The sequence below is a fragment of the Silurus meridionalis genome, chromosome 7, assembly GCF_014805685.1.
Source record: "Silurus meridionalis isolate SWU-2019-XX chromosome 7, ASM1480568v1, whole genome shotgun sequence".
NCBI classification, from domain to species: Eukaryota; Metazoa; Chordata; class Actinopteri; order Siluriformes; family Siluridae; genus Silurus; species Silurus meridionalis.
The window spans coordinates 12,638,007-12,665,692 of NC_060890.1; the positions used below are offsets into that span (position 1 = coordinate 12,638,007).

General features: G+C 36.1%; 2 protein-coding genes across 7 annotated transcripts; one reads left to right on the top strand and one right to left on the bottom strand.

The window, feature by feature from the left end:
- The first annotated feature begins 993 nt into the window (after window positions 1-993).
- On the top strand, window positions 994-12,443 carry tbx21 (T-box transcription factor 21). The gene is made up of 6 exons (XM_046854023.1): window positions 994-2,153; window positions 7,234-7,388; window positions 7,829-7,950; window positions 8,085-8,243; window positions 8,625-8,686; window positions 8,952-12,443. Exons 1-6 carry the CDS (start codon window positions 1,606-1,608, stop codon window positions 9,745-9,747), a joined length of 1,842 nt encoding a protein of 613 aa, XP_046709979.1. The 5' UTR covers window positions 994-1,605; the 3' UTR covers window positions 9,748-12,443.
- Window positions 11,892-27,448, bottom strand: osbpl7 (oxysterol binding protein-like 7). Of its 6 annotated transcripts, none has more exons than XR_006926485.1 (23): window positions 27,203-27,417; window positions 25,188-25,324; window positions 24,738-24,881; window positions 24,439-24,492; window positions 24,243-24,356; window positions 23,959-24,114; window positions 21,001-21,136; window positions 20,524-20,642; window positions 20,344-20,412; window positions 20,084-20,107; window positions 19,729-19,864; window positions 19,461-19,594; window positions 19,220-19,312; window positions 18,856-19,003; window positions 18,431-18,720; window positions 16,123-16,260; window positions 15,986-16,049; window positions 15,817-15,895; window positions 15,595-15,739; window positions 15,327-15,477; window positions 13,871-13,997; window positions 13,617-13,782; window positions 11,892-13,535 (listed from the first exon to the last, which is right to left on the bottom strand). XR_006926485.1 is itself a non-coding variant. In XM_046854018.1 (23 exons), exons 2-23 carry the CDS (start codon window positions 25,311-25,313, stop codon window positions 13,427-13,429), a joined length of 2,679 nt encoding a protein of 892 aa, XP_046709974.1. In that variant the 5' UTR covers window positions 25,314-25,324; window positions 27,340-27,448; the 3' UTR covers window positions 11,892-13,426. The 6 variants fall into 6 exon arrangements, 5 of the variants coding, with proteins under 5 accessions (XP_046709974.1, XP_046709973.1, XP_046709977.1 ...); XM_046854018.1 differs by having other exon boundaries at window positions 13,617-13,739; window positions 27,340-27,448; XM_046854017.1 differs by having other exon boundaries at window positions 13,617-13,739; window positions 27,203-27,405.
- Between the last annotated feature and the right edge of the window lie 238 nt (window positions 27,449-27,686).

Below are 27,686 nucleotides of genomic sequence, written 5' to 3' on the forward strand. Positions count from 1 at the left end.
AATATAGCAGAGATCAGAACAAAACTGTAATCCAGTCCCTATTGAATGTGTCAACCTTTTATGTTTGAAACCAGTAAATAAATGATTTTACCACTGCAGGATATAGACAAAGATCTCACTGTAAATGTAATACCTGTGTACATGTTATTAAAGAATGTGTGAGTGGGCTAACTGTGGACAGAAGGTGAGTTTATCATGGGGACACTAGTGGATTTCCTGCAGCCAAACTAATGTATCTAAAGCCAGAAAGGTGATGTTCAGCCTCGAAGCAACGAAAGGGGGACGCACAGCTAGACTGCTCAGTGTAACACGGGAGATGATCTGCCCCTGCCGTGGGTGTCAACACCAGTGAGGTCAGCATGTGACCTTGTAAGCTCACCTTGCTAGGAGAGACACAAAAAAATTGAATTAGTGCAATGACAACATTGTAAGGGAACAGTGTCATACTTGTTCCAAGGGGGACTCTTTCACTCTTCTTGTGTGTGTATTTGTGTAAGAGAGAGAGTATGTTTCTGTGCTTACATGTGTGGCTTTGCGATATATATATTTAGTTGCAAAAATTAAATAAAACTCAAATACAACAAATCTCAACACATTACATTTAATAATAATATCAATATCATCACCTTTATTATTATATATGTTTTTAACTCTGGTCAATACTTGTTTTTATACAAAAAAAAAATCAAATTATCAGAAAATAAGTATGATAAATTGATTACTATACAACTATAAAGATTATACGAATACACACAGATATAGGCCTTTTTCGAAAGGTTTTGTAAGTCCAGAAATAAATATTATTAAATTCTTAAGGAATAGTGAACCCAAGGAAACATTTTCATTTTTCTTTCTTTAATTTACTCTGTTTCCTCTTTTATTTAACATAGGCCAATTTAATTTGATCATATCATCTCAGCTGTGCTAATGTTTCAATTTTCAATTGACGTTGCTACACGCCATTCACATCATGGATGATATAATTTTTCCTGATATCAGAGTCTGGAAAAGTGGGTAAAAGTAAATGTTTCCTTATTTCGCGTTATATGATCGGTTACAGTCCGTTTTTGAACATTTTTGCACTTGAACATGACAATAAGGAAATTAATATCTAATCTAATCATGTCAACGTGTTTGATACGCCGCCTCTAAGCAAAATATGGGCGGGTCTCTCACAAATATCACCCTATCAGCATCCTGCATGAGTTTCAATCCCCGCCCCTTTCAATTACCTCTTACGGAATGTATATGACAGGCTGTGAGACCGGCAACTCTCATTCTGATGTAAAGTAAAAAAGTGATGCACTGTTATTTATACTACAGTAATGTACCCAGTACAATGAAATAAATCAAGAAACACCGGTATGTTAGGCATGTCAGACACGAGACGGGTCTTATTTTGGCCGTAAAAGAGACAGGAGTAATTCTCAGAAGTCGGAAGCGTGTGTTAGAGACAGTCAGAAAGCGATTCATTTTTTTTTTTTTGCTTTTGCTCCTTTTTCCATTAAAGTTTTTTTTTCCTGCGGAGCCTGTTCATTTTAGGTAGGTAACAAAAGTTAGTTGTCAACCTATGATACTGCACGTAAGCGCCGAGCGAGCCTGCAAATGGGCGGCATAGGTGGCAGCTTCTATATCAACATGCTCAATGGAAGCGACGCACAAAGTTTGGCCAAAGACGCAGAGACGAGCGGTCACCTTCACCGGACCAAGGAGCTAGCGGACTTCAAAATGGGCGTCCAAGACGCGAGGCTGTACTATCCAGACTCAGTTCCAAACGGCCAGGACAACTTTCCGCTGCAGTATCACGGTGAGCAGAGCGCCGGTGAACTCGGAGCGCAGGCGGAAAGGTTTTACACGGCGGCAGCGGCGGCGGCTGCGGCTGCAGCTCCGCTCGGTAACTGCGCGTTCAGCCGCAGCAGCGTGGCCCCGGCGTACACAGGGGTTGATGGCTATTCAGCGGACAGTAAAGACGGCTTCTCGAACAGCGCGGACTCGTATCACGCGCACTTTCAGCATGGCTACCCGCGCGCGCCTCTCTATTCCTTACCTGGCCTACAGGTGTGCGGCAAAACGCAGGTGCTCCTCAACAACTACCCGCTGTGGGCCAAGTTCCATAAGTACCAAACCGAGATGATCATCACCAAGCAGGGCAGGTAAGCACGCACCGTCGGTGTACAAATGTTATTATCCTACTAATCTCAAAATACATGTAAGTCTCTGGAGAGGATTGTGAACTATGAATGTATAGAATAATTGCATTTCACCTGCAAACAAAAGGGAAGCAGGTGTAAGCATGAAGCATCTGCACAGGAGAGAAATCCCACTGTTATTTGGAAAGGTATACAAAGTTTTGTTAGCTGAGTATAAAGAGGCTATAGAGAATGCCTAATCTTGAATAAAAATAGATTTTTCCTGTCGAAGTAAACAAATATAAACAATAAGGTAATCCAGGCTTTATTTGGACAGGTGAATTTTTTTTAAAATGTATTCATATTTTGGTTTTCTTGCTTCTTTCAAAATATCAGAGGGGAAAACAGAAATCCTCACGAGAAACAGTTTTACTATTTTTAGCAATATCATGACTTTCACTCAGCTTCTTCGCATATGTTAAATCTTACTAAAAGCCATATATACAGTTACAAAAATGTGCTTGGGTTACTTCAGCTGTTATTAATATTTGACTGAATATTTTTCTAATTGTCCCAATATTCTGCATGTACTTTTTATTAAGCACTTTTGGACAAGTTCTATTAGGCACTTGTTCATATAAGGCCTAGATATTTAAAGGGGGGAAAAAACCTTGAAAAAAACCCTTGAGGTCTTCTATATTTGAGTCATATTTTAACAAAAATGATTTCTTAAAGAAAGAAAGAAAGGGTATTCTGTGAAAGTTTTGCCTTCTGTCTAAATGCGAGGTCTCATATTTATTTGTCGCTTCTTTAAAGTGCTCACATTTGTTTGTAAATAAAAGACCTGCAGATTTGATTTTAAAAAGTTGCAAAAATATATAGAACATACCAGTAATATAACCTACAATTGTACCGATAACAAAATGCTTTAATCACTGTCTAGATCTCACTCTGTGTTATATCACAGTGACACGGTGTTCTTCATGTACCATGTACAGATCCATTAGTGCGGGTAGTGCAGTTTATATAAATGTATTTAAATGTGTTGCATTTAATTATTTTAAACTGCCTGCAATGTTCAATTTCAAGTAGATTACATGAGTGCATTTGTGTGTGTGTCTTTGGTTAAAGGATGGAGGGGGGGGGCTTTGCAGCAGGGTTCCATGGAAATACATACATTTTGATGTAACTTATTTTGGCAGATGCCTTGACACCTTGGGAATAATGACATTGTACTCATGCTTGCCCTGTTTATATAATTGAAGTAATTGATACATCTCCACTAGTACACACGTGTGTACACACACACACACACACACACACACACACACACACACACACACACACACACACACACACACACACACAGAGTTTGATAAGTCAGTCACTACCACATCCATCCTTCTAACAAGACATGCAACAAATAATACACAAATATACTGTATAAATGAGAGATCATATACTTTGAACTAAATATATATATATATATATATATTTTTTTTTTATTTTATTTATGAAAGACTTGCACTAGCACTTCCCCTCTATTACACTTTATACTGTGGTTGCTGCTAATATTTCTGATTGATCTTGTTTTATTTGCTGTAAATATATTCGTGAACAAAAATATTTTTGAGTATATTTGAGGGTGTGTTTAATTTTTACACATCCACACCAATGTGACAGCGTGTGACAGGTCTCTTTAATTTTCATTGCGTGGTCCGTAATTTTAATTGATTTGTTCAGATCCCGATCCAAATTAGATCTAATGATTTAAATTAACAAAATAATTGTAAATTAATAAAAAATATGTATAGATAATCTTTGCTGTTTTCTGATGTTCATATAACAGTCAAAGATGGAGTGGGTGATACATTTACATAATGGAGTTTTAACTAAAGTCTCTTTATGGCAAGAAGTGTTCAAGCTCAGTTAATTCTTTTATGGGGGTGGAAGAGTGTGATGATGCGCTGCTGGTGATGAGGTTTGGGGAGGCTGAATGTCTGATGGCCGTACATCAGTGGGTGAGGCTTTGAAGTGCAGGAAATGAAGAAAGGTGCTTTTTCCCTCTCTTGCACTTTTTCTTTACTATCTTTTTTCTCCGCTGGTCTGTTAGAGTGTGTAGTGTGGCAGGTTTCTTTAGAAGTGAGGTGAGACACAGTCCGAGATAAGGCTTTGAAATCTACGCTGTAAGGCCAAGAGCCTGAAACATGAGCAAAGGTTCTTTGGCCCATTTCAAATTCTCCCCTAAGTCTAGCCACATTTCCTCCAGTACATCTTTCCCACTAACACACACTCCACAAACAGTCATATAACCGATTAAAGATGGCTGCAATAATACATTTATTTAAAGAGATAACTGTATCTGTACATTTACAGATACAGCTCCGAGTAAAGACATAATGTAAATAAATAAATAAATATCGAAATATTTTAAACCTTACCAGCATTTAGAAAATCCTTTCTTTCTGCATGTAGAGTATATAATATATTAGTGTGTATACAATTAAATTATTTATTTATTATCATGCATTTCAAAGTTTAAATAATCTTCTTTATTTTATATATAACACACACACATATATTATATTAAATATATATATATATATAAAATAAAACACACACATTAAATATATATATATATATATATATATATATATATATATATATATATATATATATATATATATATATATATATATATATATATATATATATATATATATATATATATATATATATATATATATATATATATATTGCTGCATCTAGCAATATATTCTCTCAAAGAATTAATCACAAAGTCATGACAAGATATGGCCATGACAGTGCAAAAACATATAGTTGCCAATAAGTAGCTATATGTAACAAAACATGTCTGTCAAAATCTGTACTCGGAGGAGTCGGTGGAAAAAAACACTTTTTATGCATCAGTGAACTGGAAAGTAATAAAATTGATCATATTTCCAGACCCATAGTCAGTCATGCTATAGTTAATTGTTCCTGTTATGTAATGTTTCATAATTCAGGTCTTGCTGTAAATGTACAGTTTTATATACAGTGTCAAAGGTGTAGGTAAATATATTGTATGACAGTATGTGTTGTTGGTATTTGTATTTTTTTTTAATCCCCACAGTTAGAAATATGTCTTTTCCCAAGGTGTGAAAAAGCAGTTGATGATGCAATGAATTTGTTGTGGTTATATGATCTCATTTGTAATATGAAATACCACATTTCTAAAGATAAAAGGTGCCGCTTTGGCATTAAAAGTGCATTGGCTCATTTATAATCTTTATAAATCACTTTCTAATATATATTCAATTATTAGAAAGAACATGACTTCTTTAGGAACAATGAACTGCAGACTGTTTCCTGTACCACTTGTACAATCTTTCTGTGCCCTGTGCTGCAAAGGCAAGAAGATATTTCTGGCTATTTTTGATGTTAGTGTTTGCTCTAAGGTTTTTTTTTTTTCGCTGAACATCATTTCCTGTTCATCTGTTGATGGTAACATGGAGTGTGCAGAGTCTTGCTGCAAAGAGCCAGGCCTCAGCTGCAAAAGTACATATTAAATCGAAGACTGGCAGATTTGCAGTTTTTCACTAGTTCTTGCACGTGTTAAAATAGATAGGAAATCCGAGACGTATGTATGTAATAGATAGGGATATGTATATTAAAACAATTGACAGAAGCAATTCAGTAAAATGGCAATAAGATCAAAGGGATTGTCTGTTATGAGGGATGTGACTGTGGTCGCTGAACCGACTCTGTTTTTCAGCAATGAATGCTGCACTGGTGTTCAGTACAGTGATACTGCTCCACCAAGAGAGTTTGTTAAGTGGTTTCAAAACTCACCACAGATATAATCCCAAAAAAATATGTATTCATATCTATGTATGGTGCACTTAAATCTGTGCTAATCGTTCATTTAGCCAAATTTATCTTGGACTGGATTAAAGTGCTATATAATTATATATGCACAAAATATACAGTATAGTTAGACAGAATCTGACACCTGGTTGTGTCCAACTGTAGACTGACATAAATCATCTAAAACGAACACATGTTAATATGACGACATAAATTAGACCTGATCTTCTGTCCTCGTAAATCAGTTAATGCACTCAAGGAGAAAAATGTTCTCTGCACTGAACTGCCAGTAACACAGCTATCATTTGCTCATCCTTGCTAAGACTATACAACTTGTACATACATGAAGCACTTTGACACCACACACTTCTCTTTTTCACTTACCTCTATCAGTGTACTAATCAATTTGCCTCTTCCTTTATTCTAATATTGTAATTCTGTGACATCACTCGCATTTCAAAGGAAGTTGTATTATTGTATGCTTTTAATTTTCGAAAGTTTCATTTCACATTTTGGAGACATGTAGCAGTAAAAGCAAACACACAACAGGCACATAGCAGAGTCCTAGACAGCAGAGAAGACATATCTTTGTTTGGCAACCACCTACTAGCTGAGTACCGAATGTCATTGAGTCAACGAGTCACCAAGTTTCCATAGGTTAACAATTTCTGTCATAGTAAACCTGAGCCTCCTACTTATGCAAAACATACTCTCTGTGGTAAACCTTTAAGTTTCCCCTTCACCAAGTACTGATTTCTTATAAATCCTCTCTTTTAGATAAATATGACCATGATAGATACTCGGGGTGCAGTGGCACGCTCTGGTTATAAATCAGATTGAGTGAAGAGAGAGTAAAGTGGTGAAGATAGAATCCTGAGCCTGGTTTCTATTTTCACTTACAGTATATTGACATAAAGCTACTAGTGAAGAAGAAATTAATTACCTATACATTATATTTTGAATCATAGCACTTTATCACATTTATTTATTCAAATGATGACAATTAATTGTAGGATGTTTGGTTATGGGGTCTCTTGTTTTGTCTTCTGGCTCAATTTTGATGGGAATTTGCCAGATATTTTGTTGATCAGACTCCTGGTGCAGTACAATTAGAATGAATTAAAAATGTGTTTGTGCAGCAGACCTTTACTGTGCACTTGAATCATAACGAGGTTCATGATGCATTCCGCTTTCTTGGTAATCATTAATTACTTTCCGTGTCCATTTTTCTGAACAGGAGGATGTTCCCATTTCTCAGTTTTAATATCAGTACTCTGGATCCCTCAGCTCACTACAACGTGTATGTGGATGTAGTATTGGCTGATCAGCACCACTGGAGGTACCAGGGAGGCAAGTGGGTCCAGTGTGGCAAAGCAGAAGGCAACATGCCAGGTATATTTACTAGCCAGTAATGAGACTTGCTTTGGCTCAGTGTTTTTTTTTCTTCAAGTCAAGCTTTATCTGTAGTGTGGTTTTTGCATTGTGAGCATCATTGTGCATTGGAGGGAAAAAGAGTTGTACTTCTCAGTTCTATGTTTTTTTTGTGGCCATGAGATGAATATATCTGGTGTCATTGTACACCACAATCTAAGCAACGCATGCATGCATGCACACCTGCCACTATGACTGTGTGAACTGCAGTAGTTTGGCATCATCAACTGCAGTCTCATTCTGCATTCATTTTAAAGCTGTGATCAAAGCCTGTAATGTTGTCAAGAAAAAAAGTTATGTTTAGCATGATTATTGTATAAATTCCACATAATTTTACTAAGGTGTCACATTAAAAGAAAGCAGAGTTCTAAGAAAGTATATCATATTACCTTTTTCTACAGGAAACAGGATGTACATGCATCCCGACTCTCCTAACACAGGGAGTCACTGGATGAGGCAGGAGGTCTCATTTGGCAAGCTCAAACTCACCAACAATAAAGGAAGCTCGAACAACATGGCACAGGTATCACTGAGAAAATGTTTGTTGGAGCGTATATATCATCACTTGTGGTCAGTGGTAGCTTTGTTTCTTTCTTTCAGCCCGTGTCTACTCTTCACTGCTCATATCTCATGTCATATCTCATGTGCCCCACACAGATGATAGTGCTGCAGTCTCTCCACAAGTATCAGCCACGCTTACATATCATGGAGGTGAAGGAGGATGGAACAGAAGACCCCTTCCGCAATTGCAAGGCGCAGACCTTCATCTTCCCCGAGACCCAGTTTATTGCAGTCACTGCCTACCAGAATGCAGATGTGAGTCACCCTACCTCCTTTTCAGCCCCACACTTTTTGCCATCAGTGGAGTTTTGTTTTCTGTTTTAATCAGTTGATACCTACACTATACAAATGAAACAGAATGAAACAGAATGAAACCACGTAAGAAACAATACAGCTGTGAGGAAACAAGCTGTATTGCACCGAAATTAACATTATAATGAATTTATGCAAAGCTTCATATAGCTAAAATTCGAAGAACTTAAAATGTAACTTGTAGTTTAAAGTTAAATGACAATTTCTGACTATTCGCTCTCTGTGCCCTTTTCTTGTTGCATACTGCCCCCTCCTCCCCTCTTGACATCCCGACCATGCCGGTCACATCTGTCATGGCTCCTGCTCCTGCCATTTCTTACACAGATCACTCAGCTGAAAATAGACCATAACCCTTTTGCAAAAGGTTTCCGAGACAATTATGACACGTAAGTAAACCTAAAACAAAACTGTCACCTAGATTTACCTAAAAAGACTAATAATACTTCTGTACCTTCTTATTTTAACAATTAATGCACTTTAAAATATATGCAACGTAAAATAATACTACACAATCTCATGGAAAACTAAGCCCACATGATATTTTCTGATCTTTTTAAAATGTTATGGCTCATACTGTATGCATGAGTCCTGCAAGATTAGTATTTAACAGGGCTTTTGTAACTTGAATTTGACCTTGATGTTCTCATACAGATTGTATGCCCCGCCTGACTCGGATCGTATCACCCCCTCCCCCACTGAAGGCCAGCAGCTCATGGCAGCCAGCTGCTACCCCCGCCAGCCTTACCTGGCCGAACAGTACATGAGTCCGCTGCAGCACAGCCGCTTTTACAGCTGCGAGCCTGTCAGCATGGCGCAAGGATGCCCCAAAGACTCAAATGGAAGTCACCATGGGTGCTGGTACCTTCCTGGCAAGCAGGGAACGTCCTCCAACCTTCTGGAATTTGGCTCTTATGAAGGTGACTATATGGCAAACAGCCTATACAAGCCATTTCCTTTACAGACATCACCCCACCACCCACTGAGCTACTATCCAGAGAGTCCATTTACTACTGGGCCAATATCAAGTGCTAGCCCTGCCACATGGAGCACAGCAAGACCTTCACCACAGTACCTCAGCCACTCTCATCCCGGTAAAGCCACATCTAGCCTGAGTTGGTTCCGTCCCATGTCTTCACCTGCCATGTCCTCCTCTCCTCCAGCAGTGAATTCCCGCCTTCACACTTCTCCATCACTCCTTGAATCTTTAAAGCTGCCTGTAATACAAGACAAGCCAAAAGAGGTGGTGGAGGACATGTGGATGGAGACCCCCTCCATCAAATCAGTAGACTCGGTGGACTCCGGTCTTTTTGAGGGTGCAGAGAGCAAGAAAAGACGGGTATCACCCTATGCTTCCAGCACTGAGAACTCTCCTCCCATTCGCAGCAGTGAAGCCTGTGAGAAGGACAACAGCAGCGATGCAGGCTACTACGGCTTCTACAGTCACTGAGAGCCATCATCTCTGAGTTAGTGTAGCACCCCTGCTGTGACCCACCCACAGAGTTCCACTGCCTTCTGGGACAAAACGCTGTGGGAGTCTAGGAGAACAGAGGCCAGTAACAACTAACACAGAACTCTCAATCTTTTTTTTTTTTTTAAAGCATTGGTGCTGTTCGCTTTTTATCCCTACAGTGTTATTGCTGGCCTTCTTATATTTGGTGCATTGCTTCCCCATGATAGTGCTGTATGGGTACGGTCAGGTAAAAGCACTCCACTCATCCTGAAGGTCACTGTCATGGTGAGGACTGGTGAGTCAAGATGATGTGACTGGGCTGAAACACTTGCCTGGAGATATATGCATGCACAGACAGACCTGGATGAATTCAGAAACTGTATCTGTGCACACCTGCTGACACTCTCCTCAAGGACCTGTCCAGCCTCCCAGTTTTAACATGCATACACACACACACACACACACACACACACACACACACACACACACACAATAGGTGCAAAGTTTTTCAAGATTATAGTTATGTATTTTAAGTATATCATTATGATTTTTTTTTTTATTCAAATTTATTCACATTTTCACTACTCCAAATGAGCATTGTGTCCAATTAAGTCATATGATGCAAGTAAATTATAAGCGCTAAAGGAAGAAACAAAGGAAATTTATCTGCACAGAGAGGTCACCATGTGTTCCACTCATTATATGAGCTGTCCTGCCCTAACTAGATCATGTTGCATATGGCTCAGTACTGCTCGATTGTTCATTAATGAACTAAATGTAATGGTTCCATTTTAAATTAAGCTTTGCTGAACCATGGATTCGTCTAAGATGTATTGCAGTACAAATCAGGTGATGGAGTATTTTGCAGTCAACAGAAGCACAGCGATGTCAGTCTGATTAGTGTCAAAATAACATTCTTAACCCAACATCAGCAAGTCTCGCAAATAGGACAAGAAAGACAACATGCAGATAGACAGGGTGGGAAAATGGACACCTGGAAGGGGCATTGTGATGACTGGACATCATAATCAGACAACAGCAAAACATAGCAAAACCTCAATGACAGAGGAAGAACGAAACCTCAGTCTCACCTTATCAGGACCCGCAGACCTCCAAAGGTGAGAATGATTTGACAGCTCAGTGGGTAAAAGCCATAAGAATTTTAACACACTGATGTTGGAGGCAAACACACAATACATGGTTTACCTTTCAGTGTTTCGACACATTTCCTTTGTCATCTGCAAAATGTGATTTTTCGAAGAACCACAAGTCAAAATATTTTCCACAACAATATATTTTAATATAACACATATGCACATGCACACAAAGAGGGTGACAATTTTATTATTATTATTGTTCCTATTATTATTATTATTATTTATATTTTGTTTCAACAAATGAAAACAACAATTCTGCACTTGCCCATTATGTAATTTGTTTACAGTAGAAATGCTTACAATGTGACTTTTTATGAAATTTCTTGTTTTATTCTTTATTGTAAAACATTTTTTTTTTTGAGCGACCCAAAAATCCCACATAATCAAATATCAAAGCTTAAGCAGGTGTTCAATGACTTTTAAACCACTGAGTTTGGATTTGCTTACATTAAAATGGGAGCAGTGTATTTATTTCAGTGCCAAACCAAATTACATATTAGCAATACAATGATGAGGACAATCGCAGTGAGATATTTCATATTGCTCCTGCTCAATTATAAACATATTGTTTGATATTACTCAGGTCAAGCATGTGCCAATGATTAGTCAGCTTCATTTGTGTAAGTAATGGAGATGTAGAAAGTTAAATACTCATTTAAAATAACAGGGTTTTGTTTATTGCTTTCTGGTTCTAAGTAGTTAAGGGCAAACAATTGAGCTTAACTAGAGGTTATTATTTTACTGTTTCTAATTTTAAGTGCAATTTTAAGTGTTCATATTAATTTAAGAGAACTGTAAGTAACTTTTTTTATTATTATTATTATTGAACAATTTTAGAATATGGATTCAAACTATTGTTTGTATATTTTAAGAACACTGAGAATACAGGTGTACAGTATTGTTAGGATAATTGTTAGCATATGTTTTAGGTGACCCCTAGTGGACTATTTAACTATTCTGATATAATAGTCATCATTATTTATCAAAGTTTAAAAAAAAAAAAAAAAAAAAGGTGTAGATCTATGCACATTAAATAATATTTGAAGAAATCTTCATCTGATTCCTGAGACTGTAATACGTCAAAATGAGTGGTTTGGCTCATGTAATGAATCTGTTTCAGCTGTGTGGACACATGCTCCCATCCACTAGTCCCTTATTTACATTTGATATGCATAGTGAATACCCCATTTTGCACCCAAATACATCTATATGCATCTTGCTGCATGTGATGGAATTTACCCCCAAGCCCCCCAAGTCTCTCCTTTAAAGTTTCTTTTTTATGGACTAATAATGCCATTATCAGATTGTCTTTAAGGTATATATTTTTATGTTGTTTTACTGAACCATGGGTTTGACACTCTTCTTTGTGAATGATAAGCATATTCTGTAATATGTAAATTAATTTTCTCCAAAGTCAACTTAAAGCCAAGGTTCATAAATAACATGAACCCTCCCTCAAATAATGCAAACAAACTGTACAGACTGAAAAGATGTATTTGATTTGTTCTAACTATAATAAAATGTCATTTTTCATTATGAATCTTTTCTTTGTTAGAAATGGCTAGTATTCAATAATGATAAAATAATATCATTAAATAATATTTCAGTGTGCACCATGGTTATGCAAAGCCTAACACAGCTTTCAGGATAAGGAAGTGCTTTTTCTAATCCCACTTAGAATAATCCTATTACAGGAAGCTCTTCTGTAGTGATGACTTTGAAAAAGCAAAAAAAAATAAATAAATTATAAGAGAATAAATTATTTAAAAAAAAGTAAAAATAAAAAAAAAATAAGTCAAGTAGCCAGATAAACAACCATTTGGTAGAAGTAATTTAAAGTATTATAATAATGTATGAAAAGTAAATATTACACATGATTTTTCATTTGACTGAATATATGTGCATAAACTAATAGAACAATTTTATGGCTCTGTCAAACAATTTCAATTTTTATACTGCCAGAGTACTATAAAATTCAGTGTGATTCAAAATCTCTCTTTACTCCTATTTTCATTTACACACATACAGTACGATAAATTCTGTACAATGACATTTTCTGATTAAGGAATGTTTTCAAATGTGCATCAGTTAAGTTACAATTGTTTGTCAGTACAGGGAACCCATTAAACCCAAAAGAAGAGCTAGTTTTATTCATGAAGGCAGGAGTGGCCCATATTCACTAATGATTCTGTTCAGGGTTACTTTTTTTGCTACAACTCATGATCCTGCCAACTTTATGTCCTGTTTACACAGCAATCATTTTGAGGAATTTAGTGGAAAAGTTGGATTAACCCCCTAAATAAACTGGTTTAATTGTACAGTTTATATAGAAGAGAAAGCTTGTTTACTTCTATAGATAACAAGAGAAAATCTTGGTTATTGTTTAAGAGCTTTTTCCTTGGCCAGTCTGTCCTAGCCAGTTCATCTGTGCTCTACCATTTCAAGTCCATGTACTTTAAGAGAGATGCAAGAAAGTTTTACAGTCCAAAGTCTCGAACTCTTCAAACGCTACTGAGACTTCACCATAATTCCAAGTTTTTCATGTTTGCGAATCCAGGATTCTCTCTGAGCTTCCAGTAAGTTCCATTAGTGAGCCACACTTCTCTACCAGCCGCATCAACAGATTTCCTCCAAAAGAAAAAGGACAGGGCACGCTCAACAACCAAAAATCAGAAAATCATTTTTGGATATTCTGATCACTCCTCTTACCTGAAGAAACGAGGGATGTGCTGCTCGCCTCTCTTGGCCAAAATCTTTCTGCACTCTCTCTGTTTTTCTTCCACCTCATCTTTCTTTTTGTCTGCCTCCTCCACCCTGCCTTCCTCCAACAATCTGGCCACAGTAGTGAGGTGGAGCATATTTACATACAGCCAGTCTAAAACACATTACTCTCTATTGTGCAGTGGTTTGTTAAGAAGAAGAAAATAAGTTAAAGTCATGTTTTTTTTTTTTTACATATTCACCTTTGGTCTGGACGTAGTCGTGTATCTGTTGGGGGAAGCAACGGTTCAAGTTCAGGGGTCAACTCATTCATTTCCATTGCAAAGCTGGAGAAGCCATAGTAGAGGATGTAGTCTTTAGGCTGAGGGTCTGCAGAGAAGTACAGATATAGTGATAAATGTCTCATAGCCACAGTAAAAGTGAAAAAAAAAAAAAATACAAAAACAACTCTAAGGAATACATCTGAAAGGATTTACAAATCATGTGTATTCATCATGATTCATTGGCCTTTTATCATGGTTATGGCTTTTGAGATAACTAATCACTGCCTACTGCTGCACTTCGTGGAACAGTTTTTTTAGTGGTATTGCTATCAGTGACATGCAAATGTTATCAAGATTGTATACAATACTTTTGTTTCTTCAGTACCCACTGACATTTCTGTTATTTCCTGTTACTCAGTACAATTTTACATAGTTGTTTATATTTTGGGAAAAAAAAATCATGTGTTTTAGCATTGTTAAATATGGTATAATATCCTGAGATTTTCCATGCAATTTACAATTCCAGAAAAGGTGGGTAAAATGTAAATAAAAACAGGATGCAATCATTTGCAGATCCCTTAAAACCATATTTTTCTCACAATAAAACCTGGAAAATCAAATGTTTAAACTAAGGAATTGTACCATTTTAAGCAACAAAAAAAAAAAAAGAGAAAACAAGTTATTTTGAATTTGATGGCAGCAACACCTCTTTAAAAAGTTGGGACAGGGCCATGTTTACAGCTGTGCAGCATTACTTGTCCATCTGGGAACAGTTTGTATACATCTGGGAAATGAGGAGACCAGTTGCTGGGGTTTTGGAAGTGGAATGGTATCCTATTTGTGTCTGTTACATGATTCCAGCTGCTCAACAGTCCTGGGTCTTTTATGTTGCATTTTTCATTTCATCTATGAATCTTTATTCCTCAGACTCTGCCCCTCTAATGTACACTTTTTATACCCAATCATGTTACTGACCTGTTGTCAATTAACTAAATTAGCCGTATAATGTTCCTTTAGCTGTTCCTTTTTGGTAACACTTATTTTTCCTTACTTTTTCGTTACCCCATCCCACTTCTTTCAGTCATCAATTCCAAAATGACCCTATTCTTTACTTAAAATAATACATTTCCTCACTTTAAACATTAGATTTTGTTTCTATTCCACATTGTAAATAAAATATGGGTTTGTGAGATTTGCAAATCATTTGCATTCTGTTTTAATTTACATTTTACATTTCTCCAAATTATTTGGGAACTGGGATTTTAATTATCTTAGAATTTAATCTTTTACCATCTTTTAGAGAATGTTTACATTTACTTTTCAACTATGACATTTAAGAAGAATTGCTAAATAATTTTAGATTTCTACTATACATTATAGCCCATTATTCTCCACTTATAAACAAAGTATTTATACTAACTATGCTATAACTTACATGGTTTCCAAACACATTGTGGATTGTGTAGAGTATCACAGAATATCCCCTCATGCCAGAATCCCCCGAATCGGTGAATTACGTTACCACTCTGGTCTAGTACTTGGCCTTGAACCTCATTTTTATTTGCATCTGAGCCCCAATAGCGTGACTGACAGAGAAACAGAAAGAATAATGAAACATAAAATAAACTGAGTCTATAGTGATGTTCTTACCAGCATGTAGATCAAAAGCTGTCATGAAAGCAGGATTTAAATACTACTCTCACCTTAACAAATGTGATCTTGCAGGTACAGACTGGGCTATTTAGGTTGCGGATTGTTACCTCACCATAGTGCTCTAGGTAGCGCTGCTGACTCAGGACATTGTGAATGCATGTCACCACTTTATTCCATTCATAGTGATCTCCATACCTAAACACACATTAAAGCTCAGACTCCTTTCACCTGTTGTTTCTTTTGCATAAATATAAAGGAAATGTGAATATCACCTTGATAGAGTCACATTCACCATTCCAGTTGGCATAATCTCCAAAGACTTTCCCCAGAATTTATTTTTCCATCGCTGATCTGAACAAAAAAAATTAAACTTAAAAAATGTTTTATTCGGGATGCATTTAAAAAAAATATAAATTGTTAACTTCTGTTTTGACAACCTACCCTGCCAAAAGCAAAAGTTGTCAGAGACAGCATGACAAGCAGAGATGGGTGGATGATGACAAACCTGAGGACAGAATGGAAGAGAATGAAAAAAAACAGATTTTCCTGTCATGAGGTCAATTGGAAAAGTCTATTACCTGTTCACTAATATAGTGGAAACCTCTGTCCTCTCTTACACACTCGAATGTCTCTCCCAGCACTGGGTTAAAGGGCTTATAACGGTTACGATACTGTGCTGTAGTATAACCAGAGATAGCAAAGGCAGCAACGTACACCTACACATAAACAACAACATTTAACATTCAAACTATATATGAATTCATATATATATATATATATATAAATTTGTAGTGTAATGGTACATGTATCAATACTGAAATTTATCAGTACAGGTGTACAGAATTCAACTAGTTTTACGTGTGGAACATAGACAACAATGCGTGAGGTATAAAAAGAAATGAGAGTTATTGTCACTGTAGCAACTCACCCAGTCAATTAAATTAAAGTTACTCAGTGATCAATTAAATTGATTTCTTAATTTAATCATAAAAAAGTGTATTGCATTAATTTTATTTATATATTATTTTATATATATTATTTAACCAAGCAGACATTTTATTTGAAATTGTTAAAATGTAAACCTTTTTTTGTTCCTCCCCTAACCGTACAGAAACCGTACCGAACCCGTGACTTAAAAACCAAGATACGATCTGCACCATGGATTTTGTGTAACGTTAGACCCCTTTTCATATATATAGAGAGAGAGAGAGAGAGAGAGAGAGAGAGAGAGAGAGAATCTCACAAAAGTGAGTAAACCCCATTACATTTCAGCAACCATTTTTGTACTTCTCAAGTAACTTCTCAAGGGACAATAGTATAAAATTGAAAGTTGGATATATTTGGATTTAACCATGCAGTCACATGTCCTATTCATCATGTTTATGTTTTTTGTCTGCCTGACAGGACCATACAAATTTTTGTATCTGAATAATAGCAGTTAAAATGTTATGCTTTGAGTACATTTATCTTATACTGAACACTGGATGTTCAACATGGCACCTCATGGCAAAGAACTCTTTGAGGATGTGAGTATGAAAATTGTTGCTTTCCATAAAGTTGGCCTAGGATATTAGAAGATCAATAACACCCTGAAACTGAGTTACAGTACAGTGACCAGGGTCATACATAGGTTTTTCAGGACGGGTTCCACTCAGAACAGGACTAACAAGGGGTCAATTAAAGAAGTTGAGTACTCATGCTGTGTGTCAGGTGGAGAAACTGCCTTTAAAAAAAAACAGATGCATGAGTGCTGCCAGCATAGCTTAAGAGGTTGCAAAAGTGGAAGGTTCACTTGTCAGTGCTCAGACCATACTCCACAAAATGCAACAAGTCGCTTTGCATGGCCATCCCAGAAGGAAGCCTCTTCTGAAGCTGGCTCACAAGAAAGCCCGCAAACACCTTGCTGAAGACAACCTGTCCAAGAGCATGAATTACTGGAACCATGTCCTGTGGTCTGATGAGATAAACTTGTTATTCACAGATGGTGTGGCTATGCCCTAGTGATGAGTACCAAGAAAAGTGAATATTGCCTAGAGTCAAGCATGGTGGTGGTAGCATCATGGTCTGGGGCTGCATGAATGCTGCTAGTACTGGGAAGCTGCGGTTCATTGAAGGGAACATGGATTCCAACATGTACTGTGACATTCTGATCAGAACATGACAGTAGTTTTCCAAAATAATAAAGACCCCAAACACACAGCCAAGATGACAACTGCCTTGCTTAGGAAGCTGAAGGTGAAGGTGATGGAGTGACCAAGTATGTCTCCAGACCTGAACCTGAATTGAGCACCTGTGGGGCATCCTCAAGCATAAAGTGAAAGGCCATGTTTCTAACATCCAGCAGCCCCGTGATGCCATTAAGGAGGAGTGGAAGAGGAGCCCAGCAACAACCTATGTGAACAACCGGGTGAATTCCATTCCCAGGAGAATTAACAATATAACAATGGTGCTCAAGATAAATATTGACACTTTGGACACAGTTTTGACATGTTTACATGCTTACTTGCTGTATGTTATTATTTTCAGACGACAGTAAATCTGTAGATACTGCTATACAAGCTGCACATTGACTACTCTAAAATATATCAAAGTTTTATTTTCACAGTATCGGTCCTTGAGAAGATATATTAAAACTGTTGCTGAAATGTGAGGAGTGTACTCACTTTTGTGAGATACTGTATGATTAATTTAAAAATCATTTCTTAGGCATTTCTAGTTTCTTAGAGGTAAGAATTTGTGGTTTTCCTTCGTGTGCAGTCAGTAGGTCAAAGTGACTTTTGTAAATACCTCAGACTTCACACAGAAACCACAAACTCTTAGATATGCAAATATTCAAAATTCACTTTACTGTTAGTCAATTTATTAACCCTAAAATGTGACAAATACCATTCTCTGATACGGGTCATCAGTACGGTTGGCTGTGTCCAGTAGCTCTGAATACTCCAATTCCTCACAGAGCCTCTGGAGTAGATTGATAGGCTCATTCAGGGCTGCAGGCATGGATACACGTGACAGATCTTTCCCAATGTTGTTATAAAGGATAGCTATAAGGCCTACATGACTGTTATCAGGGCAAACTGCAGGAAGTTTGGTGCGGTGGCCAGTGCTCCCCAAAATGCAGCTGGACTTTGCAGGTGCCTTAGAAAGACTAGCACGGTACTTCCGCGTAGCTGTTACTGCAGGTTTATGAGAGGGGAGAAAATTATATAATACAATAAACTGAATCATTCAACCTATCAGGTAAACAAACTATATTGGAAGGCTGATCATGATTTCAGAAATCCAAACAATACATGTATATGGATACCTACCATGGTCTTCTTCAGGCTCAGAATTACTGGAGGCATCACTTAAACCCGACTCATCTGATGCCTCAGAGAAACTGTTACATATCTCATCATGTGCATCAAAATACTCTGCCACTGAGTCTGTCACTGAGGCACGGCATATTGATTCGGACTAAAGAGCAGGAACAAGAAATATACAGAAACACAAAAAATGTTTTGAAAACAAATGACTAGAAGCAGAATTGTTAAATGCTGTTTAATTGATTGAGCTGATGAAATCCAGGCACTCTTAAAGAAACGGTTAAGGGAGGGATAAGAAGAGAAGCACAAAAGAAAAAAAACACTGAAAATTAGCTAGGGGTAAGTTTCAGCTAGAGGAGGGACACACCTTTTTGAGGGTCACAGTGTGGTAGGATTCATCAGAAGTGTCAGAGCACTCTGACCTTGTGTGGATTTGGGTTTGCCGGGACTTCATGTCTAACTGAACATACACAAATACAAGTACTTCTACACAACTGGGAATGGACTGTAAATCCTACACAAGCAGTAGTAATAGAGCAACCGCAGAAAGCTATTTATTCAACCAAAATATATCAATAGTTAATATTGAGACAGACAAATAAACTTACTTCTGTCAGGGTGCTACATATGTCATTAATTTGAGTTGAAGTGTTCTGGCGAAGATCACTGCTGGACCAGGTGTCCTGTAGGCGCTGGCGTTCCTGAAACAGTGCCTCATGCACAGACCTCAGAGAGGCATGCACTGGGAGAAATAGACAAACTTATCAGTTTTGAGATTACATGGTGTTTTTCAACTCAGTGTCATTCATTATTTCTTTGTTTTTGATTAATGAGATTTCAGAAAATACGATTTTGTTATGTTCCACTGTTCCTCACCTCTTTGGGACACATTGCAGATGTCCTGGTAGATCTTTCTTTTTTCAGGGGAGCTAGAGGTGGCTGAGGGAGTAAACTGTGTGTAGACATAGTCAGGGATGGAGGGCACAGAGTTACCCAGGTGGGATGATGAGAACTGAATAAGCATAAAACAAAGAAAAAGCATTTTTGTCCATTTTGTAGAATAACTTCTGATTCTCATTGTTTAAAATTTAAAACACTGTCTGACAGAAAATGACACAAGGGACTTTTTATCAATACTAAGGTGTAGATTTTCAGGGTGCCTTTGATTAATAAATTGAGAATGAATTGTGTAGCTGTTTCAAATGTCATGTAAAAAGTCCTGTTGACTCACCGATTTAGTAATCCTACGCAGTGGCTTAATGTAAAAAAAAGTCACTAATTAAATTATTGACAGGTCTACACTAACTAACAACACAAAGAATATATAATTAAGCATGTATAGAGTTTAAAATAAAACTGCACGAAGCATGATGTCTATTTTACTAACTGTGCTTTTCTAAAATACTAAATCATAAGCGAGAGGAATTAATATAGATTCCCAAAATTACACACAATCCTTTAATCAGACAGCTTTTAAAACATATGGCTCACCACTCCAAGTGTATGAGAGTGTCCCCATAACCTGCCAGATTTCTTCTTGGGTTTTTCAAGTGAAAGATTCTGTGGTTTAAATATAAAACATTGATCAAACACTTGCTTCATAACCTAGTTTTATTTTTTTTTAATTAGTGATATTGATATGCCATTAAGACTGTGGAAAATCCTTCTTACCTGCATGCTGATGATTTTCTTCAGTTCCCCATTGCTAACAGCCTTGTCTAACTCCAAAGTGTGCAGCTTCAGAACCAACCGATTTAAATCATTCAGATCTATTTGACAGCGGTTCAGTTCTGGGCCAGAATGCAGATAAATAAAGTATATGCACGTGTGTATATACAGTATATATATATATATATATATATATATATATATATATATATATATATATATATATATATATATATATATATATATATATATATATATATATATATATATATATATATATATATGGTAGCTACAACCCAGTGCATATCATCATATTGTAAAGGTTTATATGTCTTTAAATTCCAGCCACCAAAATTCTAATATTTTACGGTATGTTATATGCTGTAAGCATAGGCCAGGTTTTTAAGATGCTTTATTTCTTATTTAATTAATATAACAATAAAACTAATAATAAATAAGCAGGACCAGGCAGTAGAATACCTTCAGTGCAGCTGTCTGGGTCCTGGGCCTGCCACAGCCAGGCACACACTTTCCCATTGATACCAGTGTCTGCAGCATGCACATCTTCACTCTGAGCTGCCATATCACCCAGGTGGGAGTCAGACATGCTCTGGCACTAAAAAAGGAAATAATTATCTGTTTACTTCTCAAATTCAATCTTACAATAAAATTCAATTTTAAAGCGTTCATAACATAATAACATGAATTATGTTATGAACAAACACATTAATATCAAATCAGATCTAAATTGCACCTCACATTAAAATTTTTTATATGGACAGATATGGGAAATATGATGATAACTTCAACTACATAATTTACACATAATTGTAAATTACATATTACAATCCCAATTCCAAAAGTCATGATGTAAAATGTAAATGAAACAATTCTATCATTTGCAAATATCATAAACCCATATTTTATTTACAATAGAATGTAGAAAACATATCAAATGTTAAAAAAAAATAGGGTGATTTTGAATTTGATGGCTCCAACAGATCTCAAAAAAAGCTGGGAAAATGCCCTGTTTACCACTGTGCAGCTTCTCCTATACATCTAGAAACAGTCCATATACATCTGGGAACTGAGGAGATGAGCTGCTGGTGTTTTGTGAGAGCTATGTTGTCCCATTTGTTACAGGATTGTACCTGCTCAACAGTCCTTGGCTTTTTTGTCATATTTTTTATTTCATGGTGCAGCAAATGTTTTAAATTGGTGAAAGGTTTGGACTACAGGCATGCCAATTCAGTACCCAGACTCTTCTACAAAGCCATGCTGCTGTAACAAATGCACTATGCGATTTAGCATTGTCTTTCTGAAATGTGCAGGCCTTTCCTAAAAAAGATGTTATCTGGATAAAAGCATGTGTTGCCCTAAAACCTATATCTATCTTTTAGCATTGATGGTGCCTTTCCAAATGTGCAAGCTGCCAAATTAAAAATATAAAATCTTCTGAACACAGAATAGTGTTCTGCTTTTTTAACATTTTAAATAAACTTTGGCCCAGAGAAGACAGCAGTGTTTCTGGATCATGCTCACGCGTGTCTTCTTTGCATGATAGAGCTTTAACCTGCATTTGTGGGTGGCAAGCAAACTGTGTTCACAGGCAATGATATCTGGAGGTGTTTTTGAACCCAATGCATAGGCATTAATGCACTCCCATAACATCAGTGATTCAGGCTTTTGATCTGAGCACTGATAACAAGCCAGATGGTCCCTTTCCTCTTTAGTCTAGAGCTTTAACCTGCATTTGTGGGTGGCAAGGCAAACTGTGTTCACAGGCAATGATATCTGGAGGTGTTTCAGAGCCCATGAAGTGATTTTCGATACTGAATGTAATGCAGTGCTAATTTAATGCCTTAGTGCCTTAATGCAATAAAAACTATTTATGTTGTTAAAATAAGTATGCAAGTATTGATATTCAGCTTTCTGTAAGGAGACATTGATTTACTTTTTTATGGAGAGATTCAAGAGTTTTCACTTTAAACAGCAATTTTCCATCATTAGAGAATGATCAGGACAGATGATTTTCAAGTTTCTCAGTAACTTTACAACCATTTATTATTAACTCTGAGAGAAAAAAGAGGCTGGTACAGAGAATAACTATTTACAGCTTTTATATTACAATAATTAACACTAACCACAGTGTAACTTTAAATGCTTGAAATGAAGAGTGCCCTTAAATAAATGAAAATTATCAATTGAAAGGAGAAATGAAACACTTTGGTATATGCTCTTATATTAAAATAATCCAGTTTGTTTTGAAATTTTAATCAGACTATCCTATTAGTTTTCTAAAACACACTCAGCTGTATATTGTTCCTTAATTACAATAAATATTAAATCTTAATTCGAATAGATTTAATAAGAAGAATTGGAGGTGAATCATACTTTTATGTATTTATTTGTACATTACTACAGTCCATGTGCATTTGGCTGTTTATACACCTGTGCAGGTGCAATGTTTTACACCAAAAGAAATTGAAAAAAATAGTGCTGTCAATCGATTAAATTATTTAATCACGATTAATCACACATTTTTACCCTAAATTATTACTTTTCTTTTCTCTAATCAACATGGGCATGGAAAAATATGTATGCTTTATGCAAATGTATGTTTATTATTAGTGAAACCAAACTCAACATAGAGAATGAAAAATAGAAGTTTTAAAGGTCATAGATTTTTTTCAAAGAACTTGTTCATGTCTATAAGACACATGAAAAAAAGAACATAGAAATACCAGGTTCCCGTTACTTCTGACAGGGTGCTCTAAAATAATCTTGTAAATGTTTAAAAGTAATTATGGTGTTTTAATTATGTAGATTGACACCATGAAACTTTTGCTATGTTTCCACACAGACGTTTTTAATTGCCGGATATGTGCATCATGGCGGATTTTGGTGCTTGATTTAAGACTTGGCATAAAACAGTAAAACAAATGTTCAGTAATTAAAAATTATATTTTGGTGGAGTTTATTTAATTTTTTATATCTGAGTAAAGAAAGGACATGGTGAATCAATGTGTGTTCCGTTGAAGGTTTTGATTTTGCATCTTATATATTTATTTATTTATATTTTGAATAAGAATTGTCAAACAGAAAGGCGTGCTGCATTTATCACGCATTTAATAAATAGTGCCATTAAAATTAATTTGTGTTAATGCGGTAATTTCGACAGCCCTAAAAAAATCACAAAATAATATGAAGCATTTAATCTAGTTTGTGTCATTAGATATATCATGATTATTAAAGAGATATTATGGACATCAGTCTGTATAATCAGCAGTTATTTGAGATACAGCTTATGTGTGATTCATCATTTTTGCAGAAGGTTAATTTTACTTCAAGGAAACACATTACATTACACATTAGCAGTTTAGACCACTAATTTATGTACTTGCTCAGGGGTTAAGAGAGATAATGACTATAGCTTACCACATTTTGCATGGCTCCATTGACCTGAAGAGCATTGCTACCATCAGAGAGAGCCTGTAGTAAGCTGTTATGAACATGTGCTGCCTCGTTCCTTTTGTACATGCGATGAGCACTTAGCTTGGTTACCCAAATGCAGTACAGATCATTGTTCTTTGCCTTGACGAAAAAAAGAAAAAAAAACTCACACTATTATTTGCACAAATTGATTTGCCTTTAACTTTCTTTAGCTCACAAAAGTGTTAAAGATATAAATGATTTTATTAAATCAGCACTTGACAGTTTACCTGGATATGATACAGACTGTCTCCAGTATCCAGGTCTATCCGTCTGGCTTTTCTGTTTACTGACATCACTGCAAGACTAACATCCATTGAGCCATGCAATTTCCCTTTAGAGCACTGTTGGTAGTATAACATGTGAGCTGGGCCTGTGTATGACATGTGAAGCTTAAAACATGATTAACAAATACATCCTGCTTACATCATATTGGTTTTTGGAATATCGGAGGATCCCTTTTTCCAATACAAAGTATCTCTGCAAGAAAAAAAGCAAACATTTTCATTGTAGTAAATCTAATATTGCTAAAAAAAAAAACATTGTATGTGGTTAGGTTGTACTCAATGAGGCACAGAAGGTAAAAACCCCAACAAACATGAAATACGACCAAATAAACCTCAAACTGCGTTATGATCCTTAAGATTCTGAGGTCTCAATTTGTAACCTCTGGATTTTTGTCGATAGTAAATCAAACCTAACAGAGTTTTATGAGCTTTACTAACCTTGTGCCAGCCTTTGAGTGGCCATTTTCTCCTCTTCATCAAGTAGCCTTCACAGATGCCAGGAGGACTCATATCCCGCATGGTCTCTACACTGGCACCAAAATTCTCCTGCAGATCCTCCATTATCTCCCAGTCTTTTATATTCTGAAGGTAAGAAAAAAGGAGTCAAGTAGAAGTGTTTGAATCTAACACTCACAACTAAGTACACCTTCCAGTTCTATTAGTTATACAGAGAATTCCACCCTACAGTTCACAATAATACAAAGCACATCCTCTATGGGACTAGTTAAGACTTGTTTGGCATTTAATTTAAGATTTAGAGGTTGAACAACAGGTTCCTTACACCCAACAAGAAGTTCTTAAGGGTGTATTTATTTTTGTGTTTTCTGTTTTAAAGAAACACGTCGCCATGGTGAAAGACCCATGAGAAATCAAGATGTTTGGAGTCACCTGTCGTGAATGACGAGAGGATGCAGTGCTGCTGCTCCGGGAGTGAGCCTTTTGCCATCCAGCAGCTGATCTGACCAATCCAGATTGAAACTTGCTATGTTCTGGCATTTCTCCATAGGACTCCATACTGAATATACCTGACAAGCACATTATTACATAAAAGTTAACATTAACAGTGAGATCTGTTTTCTTCTTTAACACAATTGTGTTGATTCCAACAATATAAAGATAAGAAAGAACTATTAGATTAGACATAGCATCTTTTCACAACCAATCTATACAAAGGAATAGAATGTGTACTTTTCTTTTCAAAGCAAATAATAAAAAAACATTTAGTCAGAGTCAATATAAAATAATGATATATTAGATCTAACAATTAATCCACTGATCTCAATTACTCTGATTACTGATGTATACAAACCAGACAGAACGTAAAAGACATAAAAGGCTCTTTATATCTGTTTGTTTAATGCAATATTAAAAAAGCACTACATACATAAAGGACTTCAAAGAAACCTCCTAAATCTGTGTAAAATGCCACTGAAAACTAACTTGAATGTAGCAAATACTGTTAAGATCAAATAGCCAGGGATATTAACATTAACAATGATATGAATATTTGGATCACTTGTTGTTATATATTTAAAAATATATACCACAAGACCTATAAACACAAAAACAGCTGAAAACCAAAGATGGGTGTGGTTTAAAACAAGTAAATTTGCCTAGAATACTAACAAGCCAACACATGCTCATCAAGTAGACATCAGCCAGTTACTATGAACAATATATCTTTGTATTTACAACAAATGGACTACTGAGAAATGCAATGATGTAACCACGTAACCACCTCTGTTTGGGAGTTCCTGCACGAGAATCAAACAATAATCAATTAAGATCAAGATATTAAGCAATAATAATTACAAAATAAATTACATGTACAGTCATTACAAATGATCTTTTTAAAATGGAGTTTCAGTGTAGAACCAGTCATTGGGCACCATCAAGAGTCTCTGTGTGAGAGGATTGAAGTTGTTGGCTTGAAGCCATTTAATTGTAGCATTCCTGATTTACCTGTTGCATTGAGGGTTCAGGTTCAAGACTTATTAAGATAACAAGGAAAGTTTGTATTTTATTTTGGCTACTCCCAAAAGAAGACAGAGTTCATTTGTCTGCATATTTGATCTGGCACACAGGGAATAAAATAATCTCAGAAAAAAAGATGATACTGGAAACAAGTAAGGGACAAATACATGAGAATTTTTTAAAGTTTTAAAAGAGGGTTTTTTATTTTATTTATCTAGGCTGGGAATAGACTTTAACGCTGTTCAAGAGAAGGATAGCAAAAGATTTAGCAGTGAGGCTGGATTGACCTCTGCTGTAGAAGCAAGCAGGGGGAAACAGGATAAAGAGATTTTAGCAGGTGGCAGCTTTGCTTACTCAACATGAAAAAAACAAACTGCGCACTGAATGCACAGAGCACTGCACCATTACTTGATCATGATTATACATTTTTTATATATATAGTATAATATATAATACTAATATAATATATATGATTCAAACATATACAGTTGTTATGTACTTAAGTCTCCTATTAAGAGGAAGGAATGACAATGACACAAAATTTCAGCTTTGCAAATCTGCTTAATGGACTGATTTCTATTTCAGTTTCATAAAATCATTGAAAATTCAAGGCTTAATTATTGTATGCACAGGGACAGGCAGTTGCACTGTGCAAGAAAATCAGATGGTTTATGATTTTCTTTTTGTATTATAGTTACTTGGAGGGGTATATAGCTTAAAAAATTATTGAAAGGTACTGCAGTAAAAAAAAACCAAAAAAAAAAACCACAATATACAGAAAAGGGGGGAGTATAATTCCTATAATTAAATGTTTCCAGAAGAAACAATAGTATACAGATTTTATCTACAAAATAGATACACTATATAGTTTTTAAATGCAGTTCCTAATGAGAACAGCTTCAGTATAAGTGAATCTTCCTGCCACTTACCTGAGACTCCTATACAAAATCTACTTCAGAAATATTCTAGAATCCATGTTTCCACACAAATCAGTTGTGTGTCTTAATTTGCAAATTCAGATTCCCCTTTTAGTATGCTCGAGAAAAAGAATATTTGCTATGAATACCTCAACTGCCCTACTATCTGCCTGAGTGTCTTAACATCATCCAGGGATAAACCATTATCCGCATTAGTGACGAAGGAGCAAGAGGAATTAGAGGGACAGGAGAAATTGCTCTGCAGAGACGCCTAATAGTAAGAAATAATGGCAAGTCTCCGGCTGCCATTTCAATGCACGCTGATCACTGTCTTTGGTAAAGGTTCTGAAAGAGCAGGATCTCCACCTAGTGATTCTTTTAGGAAAGTCATCTTTAAACAATATATCAACTGAAAGGACTGAAAGGACCCAGGGCCCTTCGGAATTACCGAACCTCTTTCCTAAAAATATAGGAAATAAACATACATTTTTAATCA

Coding starts and splice junctions, on each gene's coding strand:
- osbpl7 (XM_046854018.1), bottom strand. CDS start 25,313: ATGGAGTCCTATGGAGAAATGCCAGAACATAGCAAGTTTCAATCTGGA. Junction 16,261..18,430: donor ATGACCCGTATCAGAGAATG/GTATTTGTCACA, acceptor GTTTATGTGTAG/GTGTACGTTGCTGCCTTTGC. Junction 13,998..15,326: donor ACAATGTGTTTGGAAACCAT/GTAAGTTATAGC, acceptor ACTTCTCTGCAG/ACCCTCAGCCTAAAGACTAC.
- tbx21 (XM_046854023.1), top strand. CDS start 1,606: ATGGGCGGCATAGGTGGCAGCTTCTATATCAACATGCTCAATGGAAGC. Junction 2,154..7,233: donor ATCATCACCAAGCAGGGCAG/GTAAGCACGCAC, acceptor TTTTCTGAACAG/GAGGATGTTCCCATTTCTCA. Junction 7,389..7,828: donor AGCAGAAGGCAACATGCCAG/GTATATTTACTA, acceptor CTTTTTCTACAG/GAAACAGGATGTACATGCAT.